At 33.6% G+C, this 18543-nt stretch overlaps 1 protein-coding gene across 1 annotated transcript in view; it reads right to left on the bottom strand.

Moving 5' to 3' along the window:
* The window catches only part of CDH9 (cadherin 9), a 167985-nt gene that overhangs the window by 112593 nt on the left and 36849 nt on the right, over positions 1 to 18543 (bottom strand). The window contains exon 2 of the mRNA XM_010331608.3: positions 4928 to 5204. Coding sequence (XP_010329910.1) covers positions 4928 to 5155 — 228 coding nt within the window. The 5' untranslated portion in view covers positions 5156 to 5204. The remainder of the gene's footprint in view (positions 1 to 4927; positions 5205 to 18543) is intronic.

Below are 18543 nucleotides of genomic sequence, written 5' to 3'. Positions count from 1 at the left end.
TGTAATGATCAGTTAAGTTGGTATTCCAAATTATTTAATGAATCTTCATAATTTCCTTGTGAAGAATAAACACTATATCTGCTGTGTCTGGGTATTGTGTTTCTCTTCATAAAATAAATGTGCTTTAACAGCCAGATATTGAAATCAAATAGGTAAATTATATTCCATTCTTAATGATAATTGGGATATTGTTAATTGATTATTGATCCATGATACACAGAGATTATTCTGGACTTTGTCCTTATGCACACACACAAAAAAAAAGGTTATAAAGACTCTCTGACAGAATAGTAGGGACATTTGCATGTTTCTTGTTAAATTTATTTTAATTTATCTGTTGAGCATTATTACTATTCTGTCTAAATAATCTAGTCACATGTGTTTATTAAAATTATAGAGAAGATAGATGGCAATTATTATGATTTTGTTTTTCTCTTGGGTAACAATACTTTTCCCTTATTACATAAAACAATATTAATAACTGATGGTTTTAGTCAAGAATGACAAACCAAATTTCAAATTGCATTATTGTGAAAAACAAAAACTTGCTATTAATTCCAACATTTCTGGCTTTTCTATATTGCAAATGTATGAAATGCCATAAAAATTATGCAATATTACCTTGTTAAAATTATTTTAATTCATTTCCTTACTCTTCTAATCCATCCTGACAATAAAAGAAAACTGATCGTTTCAGATATTCCATTCTGACAATCAAAGAAAACTGATTACTTTAGTTCTGTGCTCCAACCATAACTGATTTGTATAAAATAACAGATTTATTCACATTTCATGCTGTATGTAAAAACGACTCAGCCTAGAATTCCGGACCTTTCATAGTGAAGGCCTAATTTTATCCTATCAGACTCGCCTCTTTTACTGTGCTGTATGCACGCAATTTCACCTTCTAAGATTTGTGCACATGCACGTATTTACAAAAATGTTTCTGGATATTTTTGTACTTAATGGCAAGCCTTTTCCAAATCGTAGAAAAGACCAGAAATTTGGAATGGAAAAAATCTTTTTTTGTTTTTTGAGACGGAGTTTCGCTCTTGTTACCCAGGCTGGAGTGCAATGGCACGGTCTCAGCTCACCGCAACCTCTGCCTCCTGGGTTCAGGCAATTCTCCTGCCTCAGCCTCCTGAGTAGCTGGGATTACAGGCACGCGCCACCATGCCCAGCTATGTTTTTGTATTTTTAGTGGAGACGGGGTTTCACCATGTTGACCAGGATGGTCTCGATCCCTTGACCTCGTGATCCACCCGCCTCGGCCCCCCAAAGTGCTGGGATTACAGGCGTGAGCCACCGCGCCCGGCCCCCGGAAAAAATATTAATGACGATGTAAATTAACTCAACAAGAATCTGAGGCTTGTAAAGTTTGAACAACTTCTGAATTCTAATAGTAAATGCCACAATCAAGAAAAAATCATGTAAGTTGCATGTTGGTGTGTGTATATGTATATAATTTATTTATTACATTTTGATGCACGATTTATTTTTCTAAAACTGCTTCCTCTACATTTAGGATGAAACCCTCGTTTTTAAATTTAAAAAATATGTCTTTCCAATTTTATAGCACCTGTTAATTAATATGGTGCCTATCACTTTTGGTGATATCTAGCATCTATAAAACTAAAGAAACCATGGAAATTTCTTCCCATTAGAAGCTACTTAGCCTTTCCAATCATGGTGCATGGTGAATATGACAGGTCTTATCTTTACAGGAGATACCACCAATACAGTGGAACCTGGAAGACTAGCTTTAGGTCTCCCCAGGGAAACCAGAAACACTGTGGTCAAAAAGATAATCTATGTGGTGCTCAAGAAGTTAAATCCTTATTAGAATTCATATGTCTGACTAAGTTTAGAGTTAAGGTTCTGGTCAGCCATTGTATATGCAAATAAATAGCAATGTCGAAAGCCAGAAAAGCAGGATAAAGAGTGTAAATGCCCTTAATAACTTATTCAAAGCTAAGATGTGGTTGAAAGCCAGCCCACTTTTATAATGAACTAGATGTGTGGTAATGGCACTTCTTAGATAAGTCCCTATTTAAAAAAACAGAAAGGTTTTTATTTTTTCTTCAAAAAGTAGTATAAATGTTTTATTTTGTTAAGGTGTCTCTTTCATATACATAGTATTTTCCATTGGAAACATAAAAATAGTTAGGTAGTTTTGGTTTCATTGTATTTATTTCCTCCCAACATCTGATATTATAATGAGTGCTCTATTTGAGGTTCATAACCCCGTTGTCAAGAATAAATAGGGACAAACATCACACGCCTTAACTTGTCCATGCATAAATCCAAAATGTCATTTTTCCAACACAAATGAAAAAAAGTTATGAAAAGTAATTAAATAAAACCATGTATATTCATTTAGTAGTTGTTTATGACAGACTATGGAATGAATTAAAAAGTAAGTATGATTACATAGAAAATTTTAAACTATAATATATATTTTAAAATGTGAGAGCAGGAATGGTGGTCAATTTAAATATTAATCAGTGTACACTCAGTGCTTAGAAGGAAGCATTTTCGATTTTGACTAAAAATAAGTGCTTGCCATAGACCCTTAACTGCCTTAAGATTATGAGCATCTCTTTTTATCTGTGGCTATTATTCTGTGTCTTTGAATCTCCAAGGATAAAACCGTTTCTGTAAGGCCCTATGACCTCGGTGTGTCCTTTATCCACTTCCTTGGAGAATCATAAGGCAATTTCACATCCTTAGACAAAAAATGTTTGCTAGCTGAACTTGAATTTCCCGATGTTAGTTATTAAGTGTAGTGTGAAAAGTGATGTTAAATGAAGGATGGCTGAGGATGCCATATGACTAACCTCAGAAGAAATAACAGGCAAAAAAGAACCAGCAAGGGAACTGAATGGGGTGGAATAAGCATGACCTATGGAACCAGAAAAGAGAAATTTCAAAAGAAGATAAAATAATAGGCTTCTGATAAAGGAGGCTGCATTTGATTGGCCCACACAGAAGGAAGAATTAGAACAAAATTTTGACAATTTCATGATCAAATGTATTTCTGGTTTGAAAGCTACCAGCATGACGTTTGTGATATTAGGTACTTTTTATTTTATTTTTTATTTTTTTTTTATTTTTGGCCTGTTCTAATTTATTTGCCTGGTGCTATCAGTGAGTCAAACAATAAGACCATTACAGTCCCTTCAAGTACATATATGTCATTACTCAAAAAAAAAAAAAAATACATTTATGATCTGTAGACTGCTAGTACTTAAAATTGTTTTGTTGTAAATTTTTTTTTTTTAAATTTAAAGGTTTTATTTCTGAATCCAATAAGAATAAAGCCACAGGAAATCATGTCAGGAATAGAGCATGAGAATTCTTTGAAAGCTCATAAGTAATCTGTAAGTTTATCCTTTTCCTCATTTCAAAGAGAACCACATCTCATTTTATCGGACTGATACAAATATATACAGAAAACACTTTTGGCTTTTTTTTTTTTTTTTTTTTAGAAAAGTAACCATGAGACCAAATATGGCTACCTAGCTCTTTGCAATTCTTTTTTTTTTTTTTTTTCTTTTTTTTTTTTTTTATTGCATTTTAGGTTTTGGGGTACATGTGATGAACATGCAAGATTGTTGCATAGGTACACACATGGCAGTGTGCTTTGCTGCCTTCCATCCCCTCACCTGTATCTGTCATTTCTCCCCATGCTATCTCTTCCCACCTCCCCACCCCCCGCCCCTCCCCCATTCCCCCCAACAGACCCCAGTGTGTAGTGCTCCCCTCCCTGTGTCCATGTGTTCTCATTGTTCAACACCCGCCTATGAGCGAGAATATACGGTGTTTGATTTTCTGCTCTTGTGTCAGTTTGCTGAGAATGATGGTTTCCAGGTTCATCCATGTCCCTATAAAGGACGTGAACTCATCGTTTTTGATGGCTGCATAATATTCCATGGTGTATATGTACCACATTTTCCCTATCCAGTCTAACAACTTCAGCAAAGTCTCAGGATACAAAATCAACGTGCAAAAATCACAAGCATTCCTATACACCAGTAACAGACTTCAAGAGAGCCAAATCAAAAACGAACTGCCATTCACAGTTGTAAAAATTTTAACATATCTCAGCATTGGGTATAAATTGAGAATAATTACAGTTAACAAATGAATTGTTCTGAGTTTAGAATAGTGTGAATGTGATTGGTAGGGAAATGGATGATAGATAAAAAGAAAATTATGGATTTCAGAAAGGTTATGCCCCTAAAGAAAGAAAAAGACAAGAGATAATGAGTTAAGAAAAAGAAGTCTCTAAACAGAGATGAAGGAGAGGCAATGAACCTGCTTCTTCAAAATTGAACACAAGAATGGAGTTACATATTCTCAATTATTGTCTGCTTCTGATTGCTCATGAGTGACTTTGCTCCTACTAACACAGAAGTATATCTACTTAAAGATAGTGTCTTCTTTCTCCTTTTTTTTTTTTTTTTTTCAATCTTGTCTTTATCCAACTGCCTTGAACACGTTTGTCTGGATTACAAGCAGGAAGCTCAGCCTAGCTGATATTAAGAAATAGAAAAATCTAGAAGTCCTTTATTTTTATTTCTCATACAGAGTATACTATTCTTAATTATGATAAAGTATCAATAGATTTCAAGGAGAGTTTTATTTCAAAAACACACATATGATTAAATAATAACTAGCTGATTAATAATTAATTACATCCATCTACATGACTTATTAGTTTATGCTCATTATTGATACTGATTTACATGTAGAGCCCAAATATGTTTCCTTGCCCTTCCTCACTAAAATAATTTACAATACCACACCTTCCAAATATGTAATTAGTTACACATTTTTGAATGATCACTAGTGATGTGGAAAGTTGCTATAAAAAATAAATCACTGTCACTTTCAGCTTTTAGATTTCTCATTCAAAAATTCTTACCTTGCCTACATATTGTGTGTCAGTACCTGTGTACTCTTCCAATAAGAAGAACTGATTCCACATCCAGCCACGCTTGGTGCGACGTAGCATTTTACCATCATCATTTGTCAGACTCACTATCTTTTTGCTTGATAAATAACCGTTAGCTTTTTCTTGTAATAGGATGGTGTCAACTGTATGGCACATGTAGGTCCAGATGAATAATGGTATACAATGGTAAGTCCTCATTATCCTCAACTTCGGTGGGTTGTCAAGTTCAATGTATTGTTTGTTTTTCCTAAAAGTAAGGAGAAAACATGGCTATATTAGCTTGCGTTTCACTTTCCCATAACATGTAAACTGAAAAACTTATTCCAAATGATAATTTTATTATGTACTGTATACATATTACATTTCTACATTACGTTAGTGAACAATCACGAAAAACTCATTTATCACATAGATAAGTAGAAAGACATATATAGCTCAAGTAAACGAAACAGAAATTTAGCAGCTAATTGAAGATAACTATAAAATAATCAGATGCATATTAATATATTTGTAATTTAAAACACTAAATATTTTAAAAAGTAAGCTCTACCATATACCAATTATCACAGTGAATGTTCCATAGTCCTTAAGACTAACAAAAGTAGAATATTTATTAACATATACATATACATATGAAATTATGTATTTTAAAGAGCACTTCTCATAATCCATCATTTTTAATAAACTGTTTCTCTCCTCTGCCTCCTATCTTCCTCTTTGTCCTTACTCTTCCTCCTTCTATCAGGTTGAATGTTCCCTCAAGGCAAATTAAATGGTACCAAATATAGTCAAGATTGTGTCTTGCAATACTTATTACCATGTTGATCTTTTTCAATCAATAACTATTTTTTTCAGCAAGTAATTGAGTAGTACAGTCAAATTTATTTGAGACTGAGGAGTACATGCTCTAAATGAAAATTTTACATGGTAACTAAGAACAAATTTATTTTAAAATAATAAGAAAAAAGAGCATACAAAGTTGATATTGCAAAATTAGATAAGGCATGTTACCTATAGGATATTCTGATCCAGAAATTGGAAACAATGTTTCCCTGTTAATATAATAAGTTGATTATTCTTGTATAAAATCATAGTACATTTGGTATTTCAGAATTAGTTTTACTTGTTATCAAATTGGATTTAATTTGTATGATATTTAATGTAGAAGATATGAGATGATCATGGCTATGATGGGTTAAGCAATGGAAACCAATTTCAAACTAGTAGGCAAAAAGTCATTGGGTTATAAAATCAAATTAAGTACGGAAAGGAAAACAACAAAAGAAGCAAAGAAGCAGCTGGCCATTTCCTTGTCATGAAAACTAGAATTAGAGGCTTGAGTATTCTATTCTTTCTCTCTCTATCTCTCTCTCATTTTTTCTCTCATCCTAAGCCTCCTCAATTTGAATAAATTATGTGGGTGATAATATCTCCTGAATGCATATTTAAAATCTTCAATTTTAGAAAGCAACCGATAGTCTTTTCTAATTGGAGTTTTAAGAATCCTGAAAATGGACTCTGATTTACCAGGTTTAAGCCAGAAACCCAATGTTCGACCAGACACCTGTGAATTCAGCCATGGGAATTACAAAATATAAACGTCACATATAAAAATCTAGCTTGGCTTTCTGTCTTACTATCTGTGATAGTTTAGAATACCAACCTATATTACTTGGTCTTAATTAGTACATAACACAAAATGTATTGATTTAAACTTTATTTTAAACTTTTATCAATACAAAGTAATAGTCATGTATATTACAATGATTTATTTTATTTTGAAGATAGCAAATCTGAGGTATGATGAATTTAAGTTACATGACAAAAGTCATATAGGTAATAAATGTTAGAATCAGGTTTCAGACACACAGCCTTAAACACAGTTTTTAATATAAGAAAACACATCTGGAAGAGTTAGCATAGTGCTAGCACACAACTCAGCATATTAGTATTATCATCACGATCATCACAAGCATCATCATTGTCATGGTCATCATCAAGCACGGTTGTTCCTACTATAGGCATAGAGATATGGGTCCAACTCAGCAGAAAGAACAATGGTCATCGACAGGTGGTATTACAGATTCTTGCTATGGTCCAACACATCTAAAGGTTCTGTCCAACACATCTATGTACCTTAATTTCCATACCTATTATTTAAGAAACTGATCACTGTTAGCTCTTAATACAAACATATGGTTACAAATGTATGCTGCTCTTAATACATGCATATGGTTAAACTTCAGAATTACAGTTATCCAAAATTGCATCATTTTTCAATGGCAAAATTTCAGGTTATGGTTATTATCATCAGGACTTTATGTGGCTATTTGTAATCCTATAAACTATGGAATAATCGGTAAACTTAATTACAGCCAATATAAAACCCTGAATTAAATATGGGAAATTTACAATGTCCAATAGTGCTTAGAAAAATGTGTAATGGAAAAGTAACACCTAGTGGCCACTGGCCCAGAACATGCCCCACATTTTGTAGTGGAAAATGAACAGCCAGAGAATCTCAAGGGTAGCTGTTATCTTACTTTGATAAAATACAACAAATTCCTTAGTTGACCACACGGGTTACTCTGTTTTTTTTCCACTGGTAGAATTTATTTTGATCATTGACCTTGCTTATAACCCTTGCCAGAGCAATCAAAGGGTACTCTGTATTTCCTGGGGTCAGTTCTAACAGTGGTGCCTACTTTGTGTGGAACGTAGGCCTTTGAGCGGAACAATCTAGTTTTATTAGATGGGGAAACAGCCTTAGGCTGGGGCTAGGATCCCATAGGCTTTTATAAACTACAGTAAGAAATTCTCATTCATTTCCAGTGCCATTGAAAGCAGTTGGAAGATTTTAACGTGATATGTTCAGAAAAGATCAATCTGGTGCAGACTAGAAAATAGGTTAGAGGGCAGGAAACGGATTTGGTTAAGAGAGAGATCAGTTAGGCTCTATTACTCTAGTCCAGTAAGAGATGATGAAGGCATATAGAGAAGAGGTTTGAAGTAGACAGTGAAACGCTATTCAGATTCCCTTTGATCCTTTACTACAGCCACACACTCACACTACACACATGACAATTTTTGTATGCTTTTGCTTCTAATGATCTGCACCTGCAACTATCTTTGAACAACTTCCCTTGGCTACTGGAACTCCTTTGCCTACATGCACAGGACGCCTAATGTGCCTGAAAGTTTATAAACGTCTATAACATCCCATTGCCAGTCTATAGCAGGTGCAGAAATTCTAGTTTTCCTATGGATTCATACTGAAGCAGGGACTTTGATACCTGTGTTTGGCGTCTTTCCCATCCCTGTCCTATGACTCCACTTTATCCTGCAATTCCTTACCTGGAACAAAATTTTTAACCAATCCATTGCACACAAATCCTTGTCTCAGGGTTTGTTTCTGGGAAATCAGACCTAAGATGTGGATCTAATTCACATATGTAGATATTCACAATAATATATAATATCATCTTATATATTGGTTATGGGGGGTGAAGAAAAAATAAAAAGATAAAACTTACAGTTTATTTGTGAACTAAGTGGATCACTGAGCCATTTCTTAAGTGTCATTTATATCAGGAGAAAAGCAGATCTATTGGAAAAATAAAGAATCTATTCTTTTATTATTCTTAGTTAAAATAAAAAAGTAATTATTATACTGCTAACACCATTTGAGCATAATTAAAAACAGGGAGCAAAGTGGTTCTAATGGTTTTATACTGTAACTTGAATACATACACACACACACATATATATTATATATACATATGGATACATGTATAAAGATAAATATATGAACTCATACATACAAGTGTAAATATGTATCATCTTCTCATAAGAAGAGCACAACCTAGATCCCTCTCATGGACAGCTTACAATGGGGTTTGCACTCCTATGAGAATCTAATGCTGCTCTTGATCTCACAAGGGGCAGAGCTCAGATGGTCATGCTCTCTTGCCTGCTGCTCACCTCCTGCTGTGTAGCCTGGTCCCTCACAGGCCATGGACCAGTACTGGTCTACAGACAGGAGTTGGAGAGGGGCCCTGCTCAAGGTGATATTATTAGGAATGGGGCTGTGGGGAAGTGATTATGTCATGGACGTAGAGCTCTTATGAATGAGATAGTACCCTTATAAGAAAGGCAAGAGAGGGTTCTCTTGCCTTTTGACCATGTTATGGCACAGCAGAACAATGGCCGTCTATGAGCCAGGAAACTGGCCCTCGGCAGACACTAGAATTGCCATGCCTTGCTTGATGTTAGACTTTTCAGGCGTCAGCACTTTGAGAAATCAATTTCTGCTGTTTATAAGCCACCTAGTAAACCATAATTGGCTATAGCAGCACAAACTAAGATTAGTACCAGAAGTGGGTTGCTACTATAACAGACATCTGAAAATGTGGAGGTGGCTTTGGAACTGGGTAATAGTTAAAGGCTGAGGGAGTTTAAGGTGCATGCTAGAAAAAGTCTGCATTGCTGTGAAAAGATCATTGAGGATAATTCTGGTGAGGTCTCAGAAAGAAAAGAGAATAATAGAGAAGTGCTTAATCTTCTTGAAGAATATCTAAATAACATGGAACAGAATGTTGATAGAAATATGGACAGTAAATGCCATTCTAGTGAACTTTCAGATGGAAATGAGGAACACGTTATTAGAAACTTGCAAAAAGGGTATCCTTGTTATAAAGTAGAAAATAATTTTGCTGAATTGTGTTTGGGTTCTAGTGTTTTACAAGATGTAAAATTTGGGAGCAATGAAATTGAATCATAGCTAGAGAGATTTCTAAGAAAATTTTTGCAGGTGTATCTTGGCTTCTCTTGAATACTTGTAGTAAAATGTGAGATACAACAATTACTTAAAATGAAATTGTTTAGCAAGGATGAAGCAAAGTTTAAAGATTTGAAACATATTCAGGTTATTCATATTGCAAAAATAAGAAAGTATTTGGGGGAGAATACTAAAGGTATGGCTAAGTGTCTTTTGATAAAGGGGTTAGTATGGATATGAACCATAGACTTAATATGACACCCTAGGAAGAAGGCTTCCAGTTTGAAGTGAAGATGCATATGGGAAGGAATGAAGGAAGGCTGATGGATTTCTTAGATTTCATAGGCCAGCTGCAAAAAATGAGCTACGATTCAAGACAAGAGAGGAATGACTCCAAAGATAATTCAGGTATGCATTGTTGGGTTCAAAGGAGGGGACCACTGCCTCCCTTTCAACATGCCAGATGGTTTCTTCATAGGGCTTCAGGGTGGGGGTGGTCACTCTGGACTGCCACCCCAGGAGATTCAGAAAATGCAACCACTCTCCCAGTGGACTTGGACTGCAGAGCACTAAGCCAAAGAGAATTATTCGCAAGGCTTAGGATCTCACTGAGTTTGCCTTGCTGGGTTTTAAACTTGCTTGGGTCCTGCCATTCTTTCCTTCTTTACCATTTCTCCCTTTTAGAATAAGAATGTTTGTCTTTACATTGCTTATTCTATTATTGTATTTTGCGAGTACATTACTGGCTTGATTTCACTGGTTCAAATGTCGAGAAAAATTTTGCTTAGGATTAATAATACCTTGTGTCTCCATACCTTATTTACATAATAGTAGATGAGATTTGGGGCTTTTAGGGTATAGAGCTGATGCTGGAATAAGTAAAGGCTTTTGGGGCTATTGGGATGAAGTGATGTGTTCTATATGTGAAAAGGACATGAATTTGGGGAAACTAGGGTGGAATATTTTAGCCTAAATATTTATGTTCCACCAAAATTCATATGCTGAAATTTTAACACCCAAACTGATGGTATTAGGATGTAGGCCTTTAGAAAATACTAGAGTTAGATTAGGTCATGAGAGTGGAGCCTCTAATGATGAGATTAGTGCCCTTAGAAAAACATGAAGGTACCTGAGCTTTTATTTCTGTTTTTCTAGCTCTTGACTATGTGAAAATACAATGACAACATGGTTGTCTGTAAACCAGAAAGAGTGCTCTCATCAGACAGCACACCTGCTGGTGTCTTGATCTTGGATTTTCCAGTTTCCAGAATTGTCAGAAATAAAAATTTGTTGTTTAAGCCACTTAATCTATGATATCTTGATAGAGCAGCACAAACTGACTAAGACAAAGTGATACTGCTCCACATGCACCCACCTGAAGACCTCTTATGTGCTTTAAGCACTTGCCCAATTCAGGGACTTCTGCATTTGCTCATGCTCTGACCTGGATCTATCTTATCTAGCTCATCCATAGCCATCTCTTCGTTTCTTTCAGTTTCTATATTGTATTCTGTTTGGAGGGAAGTCTCTGAACAATCTTTTTAAAAATAGCTTAACCCATTTTAGTCTCTATTGCTCTCTGTTATACCATCCATTCATTTCCTTCACATGATTTACCACAACTTTTATTATCTCTTTCATTTAATGGATGATATGCTTATTGACTTTTTCCACTAGTTTAAACGTAACTCATATAGTGGTTAAATATTTTGCAAATTATCGTGTCCTGCATAAAAGTTACCGACATGCAGTCAACACTGTATTTGTAAAAATAATTGGTTAATTCATTAATGCCTAATATAAATAATTACTAATTTGAGCCTGGGATCATGTATGACATTGACTTAGCATTCCTGTGCATAAACTAACTGATAGAGAAATAGAAAGAGTTGAACTGGGAAAAAGTATACCTTTTAAAGACATTCAGGGTTTTTTTTTTCTCTAACAAATGGGATAAAAATTGCAGTGATATAGAGTAATTCTCATAAAAATTTGCATAACATGAGATTCTGTATAAACTTCACAACATGATTGGTATAAATTACAGAATGTTTCAACTTTATAGTCCTTTGATGGTATATCTTCTTTATTTTTCTCATGATTCTTTATACATTTATTTCTCATTTAGGGAACATCTCTATAACCCTCTTGGGGCCAATTTAACACCTGTACATTTCTCTGTTTTTGGACAAAAGTGCACATCCAAAAGGACTTTCTCTTGCATTTTTATTTTAAAGACAGTAGGCTTTTATCCATGGGATTTATTAAATATTCTTCATATTATTTATTCAATAGCAAAAAGCTGATTATTACATTTTCTATGCCTAATTATTTATATCATCCTTAAGTGTTTTGCATTTTAATCACATTTTTGTTAATAAATAAATACTACCAATGTATTATAAAGTACAGTGTTTTAAATTTGGTTCAACTTTGATTTTGTAATCAGGGAATTCACTTGAATCTTGTTAACTTTAAAAACTGAAAATTGTTTTCTTATTATTCTTTTGCTCTCTTAATTATATTTCAATTGTATTTGAGGAAAATGCTATTAAATATTTGTACATCAAGAAAAAGGTGCATTACTGTAGTTAAATGGAAGTTCTGGTGTATGAAATTTCCATCTAAAATTAAATTACATGCTTTCTCCTCCCTATGCCTACACATATACACTTGCAGAAGTTTTAACTCAGATAAGGTACTTTAATTATTCTAATCTTGTCCTTTAGTCAAAGTTTCTCAGATGAAATGTACAAATAACATAAGTGCTTGTGATTAATTTTAATATTATTAGACTATTTTGATTAATAATGAACTTCAACATAAATTAACCTATTGATCTTCAAAATGCAAAAACAAAACTGTGTAATATGATCACATAATTTAAATATTTTTTCAAATAATATTTCTGATGTTTGGAGAGATTAAACAAATTATTTCTCATCACCCAATAATTTCGTAGTTTTGGAAAATGTCATACATATGTTGTTTGAGTCCTAGATTCCTGTAATTTTTCCAATATTCTGTTTTGTCTCTTATATCAGTTGGGGAGACAAGCTTGACAGCTTTTAAGCAAATAGCATATATATAAAGAATACATTCTATAAATATTAGTGACATTAAAAGGATGTATTTTCTAAAACCAAATAACTTTTGAGAATATATGCTTAAAATTATTTTTTCTTATTAATTGTGGTTACATTATATAACCATCTATGTGTACATGTATAAAAACATTTATATTTAATCATTAGTTTGTTATGATATAGGTCATATATATGCTTTTTGAAACCATTTACTTATTTTTAAATTGATTTTTAAATACTGATCTTTAAAACAATTTACTGATATATATCACATTTATATATTACATATATATGCTTTTAAAAACCATTTACTGATTTTTTTAAGAACTCTACGCCCAAGCACTGGCATGTAATTAAATTAATGGTACAAAATTAGTTTGAGAAAAACAGAATTAGATAGCAGAAATATGAGCTGTTATCTTCATATAAGGAATCCCTAATGGCTATCACCATCAAATGTCCAGCTTTAAAAATTTAGCTTCATGCCTTCCCTAAGGCAAAAATTCTAGTATCAGAAGAGAAGCTTTTGAATAAACTTTTGCTAATAGCCTATCAAAATAACAACAATATTATGTATTATAAAACATAATGATATGTATAGAATATATGAAATTATAGCATATAAAGATATAAAAACAACTCATTGCCAGAATATGAGAATATTAACTATTGTCTATAACGATAGTGAGGCTAGTTTAATAAATAAACAAAGACGTGTTGCTTTCAAGGATACATATATGTGTGTGTATAAACATGTATATGTGTGTGCATACATATTTATAACTATAGATGTAGATATATTCATGTCCACTTTCAATTTAAAGGACAGAAGTAAGCAATTTTTCTGACAATATTGGATTGAATCCTTGAATGGGAATCCAAGGAATCAAAAAATGGTGTATGGTCTTTCATTGCAAAGATGTCTGTCTTGAAGATGGTCAAGATACTACTGTATCAATTGAATTAACACAGCCTTAGACTATAACAACACAAAGGAAAAACAGTAAATGGAGAATGATATAATATTGGATATATTTTAACTTGGAAATGTAACTTAGAGCAAATCATTTTAAACGATGTCAGAGATGGGAAAGCAACAGTTAGGAGAAAGCTGTCTATGGTCCTGACATATTTAAGAATGTCAGCTAACAAGGTATTAGCTGGGGAGCAAGTAGTGTTTTTATTATCACAAACAAATGGCTAATGTTTTTAAACACTAGAAATTGAAGGAAAGGTTTTAAAGTTGATATGCCAAAAGATATAATATGGAGCATGAAATTTGACTGTAATAAAGCCAAAGGCGTTCCACACCCAGCATAGAAGCATAAGTACGTGTGTTAACTTTTGCATTTGCATTGAGCAATACAAAGCAACCAAATTCCAACAGGGCTTCTACCCACAGCAGATTGGGGTCTGTGAACCTATAGAATATCAGATTTTTACAAAGGAGAAATTAAGCTGATGTAAAAGAAGTATCTAATTTCACCATATCCTACAATCTGAGTGGCCTTCCGTTAAGACTGCACAAGATTTATGGTGAATGAGTCAATATCATTAATATATTAAATAGTTATTAAAAGCTGTAACAAAATAAGATATGTATCTATGTCACTTAAAAACATACACAAGGAAGCATATGGTGGCTCAGGGCTGTAATCCCAGAACTTTGGGAGATCGAAGCAGGCGGATCATGAGGTCAAGTGATCGAGAACGTCCTGGCAAAATGGTGAAACTCTGTCTCTTCTAAAAATACAAAAATTAGCCTGGTGTGGTGGTGTGCAGCTGTAGTCCCAGCTACTCGGGAGACCAAGGAAGGAGAATCGCTTGAACCCGGGAGCCAGAGGTTGCAGTGAGCCTAGATCATGCCACTGCATTCCAGCCTGGCAAGAGAGTGAGACTAATCTCAAAAAAAAAAAAAAAAAAAAAAATACAAATGAGCTGTAAGTATATATGCACACATTCTCCAAATTTGATACAAATCACATCACATGCAATGACCTTTTTTCATATGAGGACAGCAATGAGTTAAACAGAGACCCTTATTCTATAGAGAAGGTGTCAGAAGAAAAACACACAATAAATTTAATGGCAAATGTTATCAAGTGTTATGAATAAAAACAAAGCAAAATAATTTCCAAAGTTACTATATAGTTACAGTAATCACTATAGCATGATATTGCTGAAAGAACAGATGATAGGGTCATTGGACAGAATAGAGTGCAGAATTAGATCCACATAAATATTCTCAACTCTCCATTTCACAAAGGGACAAAGGCAATTCAATGCAGAAAGAATAATCTTCTCACCACCGGGCATCCACATGCAAAATAAAAAATAAATAAAGAGAGAGAGAGGCTTTTCACTTGAATTAACACAAAATGTATCCTAGATGTAAATGCAAAATGCAAAATTACAATTCTTTTTCAACTATGTAGGGGGCTTTTTCAGAAGGCAAAAGGACTTTGTCTTCCTAGAAAACAAATCCTACACTTTCCTTTATGATGTGTATAAAAATATTACAAAATGCATTGAAGAAAAGGGAGAAGCGTATCTTGGTGACCTTGGGTTTGGAGATGAATTTTAGAAAAACCCCCAATGTCAAAAGTATCTTGGGTCTGGCCATGAGTTTTAGATACAACACCAAAAGTATGATTCATTAAAATAATTGATAACATGGATTCTATTGAATTCAAAACTTATTTTTTTGTCAAACACAGTGTTAAGAGAATGGAAAGATAAGGCAGACTGGAAGAAAATATTTGTAACACATATCTGATAAGGACTACTATCTAACATATACAAAGAACACTGAAAACTCTGCAATAAGGATAGAAATATACAACAAAAGTTCTGCAAAGATACCTCATCAAAGAAGATATACATATGACAAATAAGCATAAAAATGGTCAAAATCATTTGTGATTAGTGAATTGCAAATTAAAACAAGATGCTACGACATATCTATTATATTTGAATGATGAAAATCCAAAAACTGAGAATTTCAAATGCTGCCATGGATATGGAGCAACAGTAACTCTTTCATTGCTGGTGAGAATGCAAAATGGTGCAGCCACTTTGAAAAACTATTTGGACATTTCTACACACCCATACACTCAGTAAAACAAACAGTGTTGATGGGGGTGTTTTAAAATGACACAGAATGAAACAATCACAGTGACCAAAGTTGGAACAAGTTAAGCAAAAGCTAAGCTTTCTAATAAACCATAAAACATGGAATCAAACTAACATATATACTGGATTGAAAAACAATGTCCACCGGAAAACCTACATACTAATATTTATAGAACCTTTTTTCCTAGTCTCCAAAAACTGGGGGCAAATCCTAGATGTTTTTTAATAGGTGAATAGATAAACAGATTGTGATGTATTTCTGTAATTGAACACACTCAGTAATTAAAAGAAGTGAGCTACCGAGTTACACAAGGACAAAAGGAAATTTCAATGCAAAGTGCTCATTGAGAGCATCTTGTCTCAAAAGGCTACATACTGAATGATTTAAATTATATGATATTCTGCAATAGGTAAAACCATGAAGATAGTAAAAGATGAGTGGTTTCCAGTGGTTTGAAAAGACAAGAAGGATGAACAGGTGAAACAAAGGAGACATTTTGGGCAGTGAAACTGTTTTGTATAATACTGCGCTGGTAGATACATGACATTAAGCATTTACCAAAACCCGCAGAACTTTACATAAAGGTTTATTATGAGTGAACCTTAATGGATATAAATTAAAAGAAATCATTTAGTAGGAAGGAGCTGGAAAGATGGCTTCAGAAAAATAATTCAGACTGTAACAAGATAATCCCACTGTATTATAAATGTATGAAACAACCTCAGTGGAGAGAGTGGGAGGAAAATATGCTGGCTTAAGTAACTTTGGAAATGAGTGAAGTTTCTAAGACTAAACGGAAAAGAAATTACACAGAAGCACTGGACTCTAGTTACTAAAATTATTTTCCTCAAGGGTATGCATTACGAATTCTCATGCTGCTGTATTTGTATACTGGAATCGAACAATTAAGTGAATAGTTGGCAGAGGTTGGGATTCAGATTTCTTATTTTTGTTGTGGAGATTTACAGATAACCAAGAGGAGGTTAGCATAATCTATGTGGTAATAAATAAGCGTTGAAAACGTCAATGTCAAATCATTTATTTTAATATAGGTATAGATGGCTACATTTCAAAATATTTACAGATATGTATATTTACACAAGTTAGTATATACATATATATATTATTTACTCTGTCAGCTGAGATGGCCTATAAGCAATGTCATCCAGTACTAATGAACTCATCTGTAATCTAGCTCTTAATATCTAATATCATGTTATCTTAGTGTCAGAAGGAATCAGGCCCTTCAAAACACGGCTAAGATTAGAGAGGGAAATACATGATGAACTTGGAGCATTTCTCAGTGTCAGAAATTAAAGCAGTGCTTAAAATAAACACACACACACACACACACACACACACACACACACACACCGAGAGAGAGAGACATACACACATACACTCAACAAAACAAAGCCACTACATGTATGGAGGTTTTTAAAAGGGAAACAGCATGGAACAGTTCACAGTGACCAAAGTTGGAACAACGTAAGTAATAGAATAAATAAAGAAGTATTGTATTATAACCTAATGTGTGAAATAAATACAGATGGGCTATTCTTTAAATAAAATACATAAGACCAGAAGTGTTTCGGTTTGGGAATCTTTACAGATTTTGAAGTATTTGCATTATATTGACTGGTTGAGCATTTCGAATGTGAAAACTCCAAATTCAAAATGTGCCAGTGAACATTTCCTTTGAGCATCATATTGGCAATCAGTAAGTTTCAAATATTGGAGCATTTCAGATTTCAGAGTTCTGAATTTTGGATGCTCAGCCTGTATCTGTAAGTTTATACTGATATACATAAACAATTGAATCAATAGACAATTGGGCAAGGAGATAATTTCTCTTAAAAATAAATTCTAAATAATATATGTAAATACTTTCCCCTCAAGGAGGAAAAGTATAAATCCTCACTTCCTAAGTGTAAGATGCACAGAGTAATTTCTTCCCAAAAAAGACAGTGTAGAAATTGCAAGAAACAAATAACTTTCCAGTGGAGAAATGTGATAAGCTACCTCAACCAGGCAGTCAAGGCCAATATCACAATATTGTAACAAGGATAGTATTACGCTCCTTACGATATGTTGAAATGGCATGTTATCTCCACAGTCTTCCACCTCAGACCCATTAGCTCAGTGAAAAGAAAAAGAGAGAGAGAGAGAGAGAGAGAGAGAGAGAGAGAGAGAAACCAACACCCCAAAACAAACAAAGAAAAATATGAGGAAATTCCAACAAAGTGGTATTCTACAAAATGCCTGACAGGTACTCCTTAACAATTCCAACGTTATCAAAAATAAGTAATTTTCTCAAAAACATGAGAAAATGTCTTTGCCAAGAGAAGCCTAAGAAGACGTGACTACTGAATGAAATGTGGCATCCTGGATGGAATCTTAGAGGAGAAAAACTATGAGACATAAATTAACAAAATCTGAATTAACAATAAGGTTTAAATATAAAATAATCTATATTTATTCTTTAATTATAAAACACATACTATACTAATGTAAAATGTTAAAATAGGCAAAACTGGTTGAAAGGTACACTGGAATATTATGTACTAGCTGTTCAGGCTTTATGTAAATC

Source organism: Saimiri boliviensis, chromosome 1, assembly GCF_048565385.1.
Source record: "Saimiri boliviensis isolate mSaiBol1 chromosome 1, mSaiBol1.pri, whole genome shotgun sequence".
Taxonomy (NCBI): Eukaryota; Metazoa; Chordata; class Mammalia; order Primates; family Cebidae; genus Saimiri; species Saimiri boliviensis.
This window is presented reverse-complemented; position numbering and strand designations above follow the sequence as displayed.